This window comes from Bacillus rossius, chromosome 1 (assembly GCF_032445375.1).
Source record: "Bacillus rossius redtenbacheri isolate Brsri chromosome 1, Brsri_v3, whole genome shotgun sequence".
In the NCBI taxonomy this organism is placed as follows: domain Eukaryota; kingdom Metazoa; phylum Arthropoda; class Insecta; order Phasmatodea; family Bacillidae; genus Bacillus; species Bacillus rossius.
Window position 1 is genome coordinate 320301482 of NC_086330.1, and position 14303 is coordinate 320315784.

General features: G+C 37.5%; 1 protein-coding gene across 10 annotated transcripts in view; it reads left to right on the top strand.

Moving 5' to 3' along the window:
* Window positions 1-14303, top strand: part of LOC134527962 (oocyte zinc finger protein XlCOF6-like) — a 93393-nt gene that overhangs the window by 53864 nt on the left and 25226 nt on the right. For 8 of the 10 annotated variants that reach the window (XM_063361063.1, XM_063361061.1, XM_063361065.1 and 5 more), the window contains one exon: window positions 1162-1371. In XM_063361063.1, the coding sequence (XP_063217133.1) occupies window positions 1162-1371 (210 nt within the window). Of the gene's footprint in view, window positions 1-1161; window positions 3160-14303 lie in introns of those variants that run through there. The other 2 variants (XM_063361068.1, XM_063361067.1) reach the window with 1 other exon arrangement.

The following is a 14303-nucleotide window of genomic DNA, read 5'->3' on the forward strand; positions in this document are numbered from 1 at the left end:
GTTTAAACATAAAAAACTCTTTAAAACATGACAAACTGTTTAAAACAAAAAAAAACATTTTAAAACAATAAAATCATGTTTTTTTGATTTTTAAAAAAAAAACTTTTTTTCCCAACCCTGGTCTTGTGCAAAGTAAACTAAATTTTACAGCCATCACTCTTTCGTGTGTACTATGACGATAGTTATCGTTCTGGTTTTGGGTCATGGTTTTGGTTTATGTTGTCATTTTATTTTAAGTTGATACAAAATAATATTTTTGTTTCATAATTTTTATTTACCTACTTGTTACATGTGGTCAACTAAATTTGAAACTAAAAAAAAAATTATAATATTTGTTTGATGTGTAAATTCTCTTTCAAAAACATTTGGAATACTTTTTTTAAAAGTTTTTATTTAACTTTATAATACAAGTAAGTATTAATTTATTTAATAATATATTCAAACTTTTTGTGGTTTTTATTTGATATATTGGGGAATAGCTTGAATAGTTGTTATATTAATAGGCTAGTATAAATGTAAAGCTAAAGTATTTGTTGAAGAAGAAATGCATACAGTAAGTATTAGTTGAGTTTTAGTTTTCCTTCAGTTTACCCTTTTTCTAAAAGCTACACTTTTTTTAACCCTTGAAAAGTGTAAATAACTGGTTTTGCTTTAAATAACATAGAGTGCAAATTGTTTTTACCATGGTAATTGTTTTACCAAGGTGGTATTTGTCTATTAAGTTAAAGCTAAAAACTGGTTTATTGCAAATAATAAAGAAAATATTTAAGATTCAACTCTGAGTATGAACATAATGTTTAGTTACCTAAATTTCTACAACCACTGCAGTACTTATTGCTGTCATAAAATGAATTCATTGAATAATTGGTGGTAGCAATAGATCACAATAAAGCTTGGGAAATAATTTTTTTTAATGAAACATTTATCTCTTATGAGGAAATAAATAGTTTGAGCTGTATGGGTATGTGATTTTTAAAATAAAAATTTATTATATAAGATTCTTTTATTATAATTTATGCAACTTAAAATTGTCAAAGGTAGGACATTCCTATAGACTTACCTCGACGAATATGTGAACCTGAAGTACTTTTACCTGAATTATATCTGTGTGAAGTAGTGTGCTGTGACCTTGCATGCTGATGCGCTGCTGAATGGCCGCAGGTAGAGGAGTTGAAGCGACAGCATGCAGAGGAAGTGCAGGAGCTGCAGGGGAAAATAGCTGCCACCCAGCAGCGCAACCTGCACCTCACTAAGAAGTTGAGTGACTGTCGCAACGAGCTTAGAGAAAACAAGTACATCATCAACCTCCTCACAGAAAAACTCTACGCAAATGGGATACAGCTCGAGGAAGTGCTCGGAAAGGAACAGCAGGTTTGTGGCTAAACCTTCGCTGTGATAGTGAAGATTGCTGAAAGTAGTGTTTTCCATAGTATTAGGATAACTCTGTTTCCAATCGTAATCGTTCTGCCCTTATCCCTCTTGAATACAGCAGGCTCTCGCCCTTCCCTATGGTTATATATTGTTACCTCTTTAGAGGACCACGCACACTTGCGACTCTTGAGTCCAGAACGCTCATAATTCAGTGAATTGAGATTTAGTTTTACTAAGCACTCACACTCTTTCCTCACATGCTTGCTCATGGAGCCTTTGTTATTGCAACTACGGTTTCTGACTCACTACCAATGTGGCAGAAGTAATTTTTCACTTTTGAAAATTCCCTTTGCACTGCACACACACTCACATACATTACAAACACTTAACTATAACTCAGTTTTAAAAATTGTGAATGTTTCAGCATTGTTTTTTAAATCACTTTCATGGAATCAATTCCATTATTCTGAAATGACAAATATCTAAACTAGAGATCTGCCAGTCCTAGCTCTCAGTTCCAATGCCAGTTCTCAGCTATTTAACCAGCTGGCACAGAGAACCATTGATATAATCTCATTACCACAGAAATCTTTAGTCAAATCTTTTCTAGTGAAAATACAGTGACTTTTTGCAAAATACTGTTGTCGACACTTACACGTCTTTATAAGTTACATTCAAACTTGTAACTTCTATCGACACCATTTTGAAAGTAATGGTTAGTAAATCTTTGAAAATGGCCAGCAACACACACTCATGTTGCCCACGCTAGACTGCTGAAATAAAAAGATAAAAAGATAACGCAGGCAGGAAGAAGACAGAAATAATTGTTTTAAATTAAAATAGACCTGTGAAAAAGATAAACATTGCTCAATATAATTTTAAAACTTATCTAAAATAAACTACCAAGATTAAGATATGACTACTACTCATGAACTGCAGATATTTTTACAGGGTGTATACAGGTCATATAAGTCTTTAAAAAATAAAAAAAACTGGACTGATTTCGAAAGTCACAAAACAGTCTAGAATTAAGAAGTAATGGTGTTGAAAGTCATAGATTTCCTTTTGCTAACTGCATTTTATTTTTTTTTATACCTCATTTCAGTTTATTGTTAAACATTTTTCTTTGTATTCTTTAAATATATAGTACTAAACAAATTTGCTATCCGTGTCTGTCTTTATGTTAGTTTGCTTGTTCTAAACTAAACAATGGGTTATTTAGAGAATTTCTTCCAAAAGGTTTGTGTGTGTAATAAATTTATATTAAATTTAAAGCTGGCAAAATCTCAATGTTATGTAGGTAAGGTAATCAAGTTGAAAAAGTTGCTTTTAGGGTGGCATTTCATGGCCTCCGCTGACTTATACTTGACTGATACAACAAATTAATATTTTACAGAAATGAAGGTCTAAAAGAGGCTTACAAAAAGGGCCGGGACAGCATATGTCTATCTTGTAAGAATGACTCGCAGTAACCATTTTTATCTTTCAAAATTTGTTAGTAAAATAATGTGTTATTTGTAGACCTGTTTGAATATAAGCTTTTTAGTTTGAACTGAATACAAATATCAAATTATTCTCAAATATGAATACTGAATTTAAATAGTAAGAATTAGAATTAGAACCTCACTAAATACTTTTTTTTCACATTTAACAAATACATAGGGAAAGTATAAATGTGAGATAGTAGTGGCTTCTGGAGAATTAGACTAGTAATACTAATGTGAAAAGTTAATTTGGTGAAATCAACTACAATAATTATACATGATATACCGTATTTACTCGCATAATGCCCGCAGTAATTTGGCTATATTTTTACAAAAAAAAATGGGTTGCGTACATTATGATGTGAAGTCCGAAAAAAAAATTTTCCTAAAAATTTTACATGTTTTGTGTAGAGTAAAAAAATTGTTCCCTCATAATTAGTTTACTAGTACCCTGATTTTACGTATGCTCACGGTTCTGCGGATTGCATTAGTAAAATCGCTGCTTCATATAATTGGCACCCTTCCCTCGGCCCATTTGAAAAATATTAACGGCGGCACACTACTTCGCAGAGCGCTGGTGACTGGCGACCCTCCGCAGCGGACGTGAGAAATGTGACAGGTGTCGAGATAATTGGGTGCTGGCAATTAGTGGAAGACGCCACTCATTTTTTTTTCTTCTCTCACTCGCGTGTGCGCTCTTACGTTCAGAAGCCGCAGCCAGCGTACACAAAATAAACACTTTGCGTGAAAAGATATTTTTTTAATCTTTCATTAAGATGGCCACTAACGGCACGGGGCAGATGTCTAATGTCTGCATTAGCCGGCGCCGGCGAGCATCCCTCCCTGTCCCTTGCCCATTGTGTGTATAAAAAAAGTTACCGGCATACGTCTGTGTATGCGAGTCCCCTCCTGCCCTGCTTGACTGAAGCGGGGGAAGGAGTGCAGAGTGTGGAAAAGGCTGAGCAGGAATTTTTAACAAAAACAAAGCAGAGCCTTGTCTTACTGACATGTAAGAATTTATGTAGGTATGTCCATTCTGTAACAGCTGACTTTTTTTTTTACGTTGCGTATCATATCTTACATGAAAACAAAATTAAAGCCTCTCAGCAAACGCGATGTTAGATAAACATGTTGAAAAATTTACATACATTAAAAATTACTACCTAACTTAGGTACCTAAAACAAATTGACACTGTAGTAGCACTCAGAAAATTTCTTCTAGGTAGTCTGCATTTTAACAACACTTTACGCCACAAAAAAAAATGACAGTGACTAAAGAATGTAGCAGTCTTGCTCGACAAAGCAGTTCTATTCGACTTCAGACTCGTCGCTGTCACCGTCCTCTGTATCGCTGCTCCTGTCGTCGTTATCGCTATCTTCCCAAATAGCATCATCTTCAGTCCCGTCGAGAGCAATGGTGATGCCAGCTTTTTAAAGCTTTTCACCACCACAGTGTCAGTGATAAGTGCCCAACTTTGTTTCACCCAGTCACATATCTGTGTTAGTGACGGTCTTTTCAGTCTGCTCCCTGGAGTGAGTTCATGACTGTCATCTGCCATCCATTCAGAATACAGTCTACGTAAATGTCCCTTAAACGGCTTGTTTATAAACACGTCTAAGGGTTGCAGGACAGATGTCAGGCCTCCCGGAATGACAGCTATGTCAGTCTTATCATTTAGGTTGCATCGGTAAATTTCCATCCCGTTACTGTGCCTTTCAGGGGTGGCCAAGGTTGCTTTGTCTGGTGTGGACTTTTGGCGGATTTTTAAAAATTCCATTTCAAGTATTTAAAAAGAAATGTGCGGACATTATGCATAAATACGGTATTTGTTAAAATATTTTAATTATGAAAGAAAATATTGTGTTTTAACTATGCAACTATCCTAACCTAACTTAATCTTACCAAACCAATCTTTCATTTCAGTTTATATTCGCCTTATTTTACAGAGTCTGCTACTCTACATATTGATCCAGAAAATTTTCATGAGTTAAAAATAACGTGGATTCGAATTGTGAAGAACTTTAATCTTTTTATGAAAATACTGTGTTCCCAAATTAGTGATTAAATGAGCTCATATTTGCATATTTAAACCCTAGTTATTCAAACATTTTCATATTAGTGTTAACCAGGGTAACTGTATTTTAGTTTAGAACTATTATAAACACACTTATGTCAATTTCATTTGGAATCAAAAACAGAATTTTTACTTTATTTTGTTTTGAGTTGCAACGTCTGTTTCATTACAGATTCACACAGCAGGTAAGCTGTTACTGTATCACATGGCATTAGTTTGATTGCAACTATCAATATATACGCTGTTGAAACTATAGCGGTTACTTCTTTTAATGGCCACCGCAATGGGGTGTTCATTTTTGTGTTGTAGTCCATGGTTGTTGGTGTTTATTTACTGACACAGGTGACGAAATGAGTACAAATAATCTCTTTGCAAATCTTTTTTTGGTTTCAAGTGTGAAATGACAAATATGCAGTGTTTTGAATCATTCATGGGATTTTCCCATTACTGTTTAGCGAGACAGTAGTAAAGAAAAAAAAGAATATACTTGTTGCATGTCTTATTGCTCACGATATTGATTATGGAATCCCATTAAAACATCAAAAAAGTGTATTTATTTCGCACAAATGACTTAACTTCAACAGTGAAATTTGGTGTACTACAAACTCGCATGGAATGCTATGTCAAATATTTTTAAGTAAACAAATATTCTTTATTTCGAAGTGTTAGAAAACATGTCAATAAGGAATTAAATGCATTTTGGAATTTAAAAAAATAAATATTTATAGTAAAATAGTATGTAACATTTACCTGGTCTTTAGAGATTTGCTAATATTGTTGATTTTTCTGAATGGATATATAAACGCCAACAACCATGGACAAGAACAAAACTAAATTGAACACCCCATTGCAATGGCCATTAGAAGAAGTGAATGCTAGAGTTTCAATAGCATATATATTAATAGTTGCTATCAATCTAATGCCATGTGACACAGTAACAGTTTACCTGCTGTATGTGTGTATATAGACACGCACGCACACACGGAACAGGAATGTCAAAACATTTAATTTCCAGTCTTTAGCTAACTTTCATTTGTTTTTTAATGTCTCACTTTAGTTCAGGGTTGCCGTTTTTATGGATTTTATCCGTTTTTACGGATATTTTGAAGTTACACCGGATTAATGGATAAGCACTTCGAATTACGGATATTTTAATTGACGAACGCTCAAACATAAATATTTACTTACTGCTCCCGCTCCACTTCATAGATAACATGTCATCAAGAGACACTTCACTTTGCTACGTCGTTTCAGTTTTTCTAATATGATAACAATTCACGCACTACCTTTTATGTCTGGAAGCATTTTTTTATTTCACGGATGAAAGTATACCGTGCATCGTAATATCTATGACAGTTGTTTTAGACACCTTGTTCTGTTTCTCTTTTCTGCGCGATGGTGCATTTGTGCGTGTAACGGAACACGCCCAGTAATATTTGTGCGAAGTGATATCTGTGACTGTGTTTTTACAGTCTGTTATACCGTGCAATCACGATTTCTATGATGGATTGACGGAGTGTTTACAGTTTGCTGTTCATTTTAAAGTAATTGTTACGTACAAAAAATTTGGCTTGCATCTTTGTGGAGATTGTAATGGAAAGAAAACGCAAGGCATCTCCAGATCGACGCTGTATAAACGATACAAACGTGAGTGGGAAGTAGAATTAAAGTGGCTGAAACCCGGTAAAACGGATTTTACTGCAGTGTGTTCATTGTGTCAGTCGGACTTTAACATTCAAAAGGGTGGTCTGAAAGATCTTAGGCGTCACGAAAGCACACAGTTACACCAGAGAAATCAGAGGGCTGCTGAACAAAGTACTTCTCTCACATCTTTCATCAGCAAACCAGACAACAAAATTGTAGATGCAGAGCTCATGTGGGCGAATTTTATTTGTGAAAACAATTTGCCAATGAAACTTAGCGACAGTTTCACAAAACTCTTCCCGCAGATGTTTCCTGACAGCGAAATTGCTAAGAATTTTCACTGCTCGCGTACAAAAACGAGCCAGATCATTGTTCAGGCATTGGGTTCCTGTGTTGAAGGAAACATAATTAGTGTTATGAAAACATCAGTTTTTACACTACTGATTGACGAATCAATGGATGTTACTGTCACGAGGCAAGTTGTTGTTATGGCCAGGGTGTTTGTTTCAGATAAAGTTGAAACACCTGTATAAAGTATTTGAATTAAGTGGTCAGACTAGTGGAGAAAACTTATTTAATTTGGTAAATTCTTCATTTGAACAAGACTGTATCCCTTGGGAAAACTGTCTCAGCGTGTCCTCCAATGGTGCCAAAGCCATGGTAGGTGAATTTAATTCTGTACTTTCACGTGTGAGGCAACATCAGGGAAATGTGTGGTTTCTGCACTGCACATGCCATGTTGCTCATTTAGCAGCTTCCCACACCTATAATCAGTTACCAGATGTACGTATGTGAGCAGCTTGCCAAAGATGTGTATGTTCATTTCAAGTCATCTGGCAAATGAAAAGATAATTTCAGCACCATTGAAGATTTAATGGAAGTAGAAAACCATAGTATTCTGCGGCCTTGTTTTACCAGGTGGTTGGCCCTTTTGAATTGTGTGGAGCGTCTCTTAGAACAATGGCCAGCTTTGGCAGAATACTTTGACAGACTGGATAGAAAAGAGGCCAATTCTGAAGCTTTTAAACGGATTAGAATTACCTTGCAGTTTGATGCAGCAAAACTTTATTTCTATTTCCTTCAGGCAGTACTCCCTCGTTTCACAAAATTTAATGTCATGTTCCAAAAAGACCGTTCACAAGCTCCATCCACAAATATGTATTCTTCTATGGCAATTCATTGCAAGTTTTGTACAGTTTGAAGTCATACAGAAATGTGAAATTACAGCTGTTGATTACAAGAGAGAAAACCAGCTCACAGATGCAGGCATGTTCATAGGCCATAAAACAAGTAATTTTCTAGAAACTGCTGATGCATCCCTAGAAGAAATAAAAAACTTCTTTTCAAGTGTGAGGGACTTTTATGAGACAGGAGCCCAAGAACTGTAACGTCTCTTGCCCCTCAATGATGAAGTACTTAAAAACATAGTTATTTTGGACCCTGCACATAAGTCATCTGGTGACTGAAAAAACTGGAAGCACTAGTGGTTAGGTTCCCGAATATCATTCCAGATGACAAACGGGACGAGCTACAGGAAGAATTCATCTCATACTCAATGAAGGAACCTGAGGAAAATTCATCTGTGATGGATATTGACACCTACTGGCACACTGTATCCGAAGCAGAAGAAAATGGAAAACCAATGTTTCCGTTACTTTCAAGACTAGCTAAAGCGATGCTTTGCCTTCCTCACAGCAATGCTACTGTAGAAAGAATTTTCAGTAATTTGAAAATTGTGAAAACTGCACACAGGTCATGTTTAGAAATGCCAATGTTGAATGCATTGTTGCACTGCCACAACAGGACCAAAAATTTGGGGCTAGAATTCGAACCCACTGATGAGCTGAGAAAAAAAAGCTAGGAACCTGAAGAAGTAAAGCAATTGGAGTGTTCAGGCAAGAAATGCCTGCAAATACGTCATAGTCTGTGTGTCTAATTTTTAAGTGATTTTTGTGAGAACCTCATACTCGTACTTAATTCTTTACATGTAAACTTGTCAGTTTTTTATCTACATTCATTATTATTATTTTTAAGTAGGCCTATGAAACTGGAATGAAGGAAAAGCTGATTTTTGAAGAAATATGATTATAATACTTAGTTTTCACCTGTGTCTTAGCTGTAAAAATTTTTTTGGCGCGAATGAAAAACCTGTTTACAGAAATTTTCTTCTTACAGGATTTTACAGGATTTTTTTATGGTCTAATACAGGATTTTATAACCATTCTTGGTGGCATCCTTGCGTTTAGTTTATAGATGCTTGTCAAATAGGAAGTACAGTAAAACCTTTTTGTTTGCGACCCCATTTATTGCGACCACCTCTCTATTACAACCCGATTTCGAGGAACCGTGAAAAAATTGCCGAAAATCCGAAGGAAATCGGACAGAAAATAAGTTTCTTGTGGTGAGTAGCGTGTTACTGCATTTCTCTTGCCAAGTGCTGTACTGCCGTATGCAGCGTATATCTAAAAATAGATACCACTTCCTGTCGACCGCTGTCAGCGCTTGACAACCCCCATTTCACGAATCTCGTTATCTGCTTCATTTTAACGAGAGTAAAAATATATTAAAACTGTCAGCAAATTGATAAAAGCTTTATGTGTCTGCAAAACAGGGCACAACACTGGCCCGCCAGTTGTTTTCATTTAAAACGTGGCTAAAGAACTTGTATGGATCAGGCTGAAAACATCTGGCAATACGTGTAGGTTATAAGGAATCTTGTTATGAATTGAGATGTTATGTTTTCCGAGTAGATATACACAGCGACCATCTGGATGCACGCCCCCCTCGACTTGTTTTAACTGCCGCAGCGATGTTTATTTTGACAGCTCAAGCAATTATCTTTTCCCGTGGGTTGACAGAAAAAGTTCGCTTCACCCAGCATAAAAAAAAAGGCTACGCCACTTATTCCCCACGCAGGAAACCCACTGGCTGCCGTCTGTCTCCCCCGCATTTTTATCTTTCTTCTAACATTCCACGTCTCGCCTCTCGCGGGAGCAATAACAAAGCGACCACGCATTGGGCCGTTTTATGCTTAGTTTGGTGACAGCAGCTTGATTTTATTTGGTATATTTCTTTTCATAGGACCCTTGCTATTAAAATACATTTATATTTAATTTTGAAAGCTTGTAAATTCCTTGCCAGAGATGACTGAACTCGAACTTGGTGTGAAAAGTGACATATTTAGACATACTTTTTTTTGGGCGTGTTTTTTGGGGAGGGAGGGGTCCAAAAATATTTACAACGATCTTACCTCCATCTAACCAATCTCGACCAATTAAAGCCTTGTTATGTTTCCTTAGCATTACCAATAGTTCGAAAGTACCAAAATCTTTATTATTGTACTTGACTCTTACAACACATTTTCCCAAAATGGGTAAGGCTTGATCATTTGCTGCCAATAATTTTCCATCATATTTAACTAAATCATCATTGGAAAAATACTGTTTGAAAATATTTATGGGAACTAATGTACATGCTGAACCAGTATCGACGTCAAACACTATAGACTAACAATTAATTTCAATACTTAACTGTACTGGGTTAGGAATGGATGACTCACTTATCCTATGACAAGAAAGGGTTATAAGATTGTTGCGAACAGTCTTGCTAAGGCAAAATTTAGAAATGTAACCTCGTTTGCCACAATTATAACATGTCCAAGACAAAGATGGACAATGATTAGGTTGATGCTTGACAAGACACTGACCACATCGTTTCCTCTGCTTTGAAGTAGTGTGGGGAGAACTAGACCGCTGGCCTTAATTTTTCGATCGCGATCGACTTCGTGGAGTCACTGCTACGTTGACCAACTTGAGACGAAGACGCTGGATGATTTTTCTTCACGTCGTGTAGAGACCAAACATCTGAAGCTCTGCCAGGGTGTTGAGTTGACTAAACTATTGTTACGATCGCGCTTGGCTGCAGTGCTTGGCGTCGCCGCGCTCGTTCGGCCTGTCTGCGCCCCCTTCCATCTGCATCCTCTCCCTGGTATCTCGTGTCATACTATCTCGCGACATCCTGACCGTCGCAGCGCGCACCTGCCTCAGATCGAGTTACTTAAAAGAGGTCGCACTGCGGCATAAAAGGACTCAGACATGTTTATCGGCGCGTTTTGTGGGAACACGATGCTTGTTGCGTTTATCGGCGTTCTTTGAGCAGCCGCCGCGTCCTTCGACAGGACTCACAACGCGTTTCTGGGCATTTCGACGGCGAAGGTCGCGCGATATCTCAGAGACATGCCCGATTGTTCTGGACGGGAACCCAAGGGCTATATAAGGAGGTAGGGCCGACATTCGAGAGAGTCGGAGACTGAGTGAGTAGAAGAGTCAGTTCGGAGTGTTCAGTCGGGAGTTCTCCCGCGGCGGAGTTTCCGGGCGACCGTGCCGCGGGTGCGGCAGAGTGGCGAAGTCCTTGGACAAAGGTTCCAGGGCAGGCAGTAAGTGAGTTCAGTGGAGTCGGGAGTTTTCCCGCGGCGGAGTTTCCGGGCGATAGAGTCGCGGGCGCAGCGGAGTCAGTGAAGTTCTGAGCGAGGCGTCGAGTGGGATCTCAGCGAAGGGGAAAGGTGGCGGCGGCGGCGGCGGTTTGCGGCGACGGAGTCCTACGACGGAGGTCCGCAAGGGGTGCTGCGGCGAGAGTTGCGCCAGAGGCGCGGCCCAGCGAGGTGTACGGAGTGTGAAAACGAGTGACTGGGGAATAGACATTTCTTTAAGTGTAGTTAATTATTTGCCATCTTAAAATATTAATTGTAAGTGACATAAGTAGTGGAAATAAATAAAACTGTGTGTGTGATAAAATCTTTAATTGGGCTATCCTTTACGAATCTGCGGTAAATCGTAACACTATTTTGCCCGCGGAAACATTAGCACTTTCTATATCAAGGACAATTTGACAAGCTTTATTGAAAGTTAGGTTAGTATCTTCAAGTAACAAGTGATTACCCATACCCTTATCACGAAGACTAATCACCAACTGATCACGTAAGGACCGATCAAGAAAAGTATTAAACTCACATTTAATAGAAAGTTGTTTTAAATCAGCTATTAAATCCGAAAGGCATTCTCAATTGCGCTGAAATCTGCTGTGAAACTTAAATGTCTCGGCTGTCACACGTGTCATCGGAGCATAATGAGACAATAAACTTTTCTTGCATTCTTCAAAGGTACACTCTTTGACGGTTTTTGGCACTAACGTATTTTTAAAGACGTTAAAATGTTCAGGACTAAGTAAAACCGTAAGATGATCAACCTTTTCCCGGGATGTTTGAATATTATGAATGTTGAAATAAGATTCCAGACGTTCTAGAAAGTTATTGACGGGTTCGTCATTCGGGAAAACGGAGCAAAACTGTTACTCTGCATGTTGAAAGGTCGTAACACAGACGGAGACTTGATATCCTTACAGTCACTTGCGAGGCCAAGACAGAACATAACACCGAAGCCGACAATCCACGACGAAAAAAAGGCCATCCTCGTCGCCAAATATGTTGTGACTGTAAAGAAATGAGACAGTGGGCGTTTCCATAACTTTACTGCTTGAACACCACAATATGACTGAACGCCCAGCAGGCCATTCTTTTACAAGACAACAAATTCACAACACTGAAATTACACCAACTTTACAATACTAAAAACACACATACCAACTGTAACATATACAACACATACTAATAGCCAAATTTTACAGGAGAAGAGAGGGTGAAAAGAGCATTTTCTCACTGAAGGTTTTTCAAAGGGGAGCAAAGTTGGGGTGTTATAAGGGAGGACACTAGATGGTTTGTGTGTCTGGGAGGGATGAGCTAGCCTTGAAGAATGTTAACGAGAGCCAGCCAGCCGGGCGAGCTTCGTGTGCGCCCACTCGCGTTGCAGAACCTACCGCTGCCATATTTTTAAAGGAAATGTCCCATTATTTTTTTTGTTATTCTTACGTGAACATTATTGGAAGTATTAAAGCCGACACAAAAATACGCTGTGTGTTAAAATTAACAGATTTTAATGATCTTTCATTTTGTTTTTATTTATTTTTTTTATTTTTTTTCTGATTTTCACATTTTGGTCAAAATGTCCAATTTTTTGACGGTTCCGGAGAATTTATTCTTAAAATCACTGCTTTGTTAAATCCGGGCTTAGTGACATTGGGGTTCTAGTGTATTTAACTATGGCAAGCAGAAAACGTACCTGTAAACTAACCAGTAAAAATAAACTGTCTTTTGACATCTTTTCTTTAGAGGTGGCCTGTAGGGCGACGGACTTGTCATGAAGGTTGAAGTGGATTTAAAGCGAAGCCGTCTAGCATTGTGAGTGACAGCATCCTGCCATTGTACGGCTGGTTTCTTAGGGGGGGAACCGTGAGGGGTCGTTTCAGAGAGGTGTGACTGTATTTGAAAACTGTCTACAAAAATCATGTGGAAATTATCATCTCACAAGATAATGTTTTCAAACATTAAAATGGACTCGTTCTTGTCAATAGATTTATTTCATATGATTTTAAATTTGCTTTCTCTTAGATTATACAAAACAAGACTATGTGATAGGTATAAAAAATTAAAAGATAACTTTATATACCGTATTTTATTGCATATTCGTCGCACGTGCGTAATTGTCGCAACCATATTTTAGGCTGTCAAAATTGGGATCAAAAAACTTCTCACGTAAACGTGGCATGATGTTTTTGGTCCCGCTAGTAGATGCCGAGCGCTTTGTGTAGGTATCTTTTCCGTATAAAACGATGTATTTTAAAGTAGAAATCTAATGTTTATTCGGTCATTACCACTTACTTAATGAATTAACGGAAAAATACGAAGTTGTTTGACGTGTAAATTTTCTTATAAAGACGTTTTTAAACGTTATTTCCTTTATCTGATCGTCTGCGTCGCCGCGGTGTAGGTGTAATCTAAAATTTAATTTCTGTCATTACCACTTATTTATTTAATTAACGGAAATACAAAGTTGTCTGACGTGTAAATTTTCTTGTAAAGACGTTTTTAAACGGTATTTCCTTTATCTGATTGTCTGTGTTGCCGCAGCGTACCGCTTATAAAAATGTAGCCAGCGCATCATTCATGTTTGGTTATGTTGCTTCCCGTATGTATAGAGCGTGCGCACGTAGTCGAATTTCGATATTTCGCCGATTGGATGCAACGCGCGCTCTCTGTCAGGTGCCGAGTTAACTACATTTGATAGCCTGCATTTTTTCCTGGCAAGTGTGTACTACGACACGTTAGTTCACGTCAGATTCAAGTGGCTTGCGTTCACGTTAGCGTTTTGGTTTTACTATTTAAAGTTGAAGAAAGGTTTTTGTTTAAGGAATTATTAATATAGATTGTTTGGCGTGCTCTTGTATACTCCACCTTTTTTTAAATAAACGTAATATTCAATGAACAGGTTTTGTTTTTATGAATAACTTTACCTAACAAAAATTTATTTTTCAGCATAATCGTCGCACCCCTACTTTTCAAACTTGATTTTAGAATAAAATGTGCGACAATTATACGAGAAAACACGGTAGGTCCTGAAATTGGTTCACCAGATATATATTGTCTGAAAATTGGTTCATCAGATTTTTATAACCTGTAGACACCCTGATTAACTAACGTTTCATTTGTGCAGCTTATTGTTATCATAACTTTGGAAGAACAACTTGTATATTTAATCCTCACTGATCTCTTGGTGGGGTTTTGGTTTGGAGGAGGTTTACTTCCACCCACTCCTTAAATGTTGTTTCCTGGGATTGA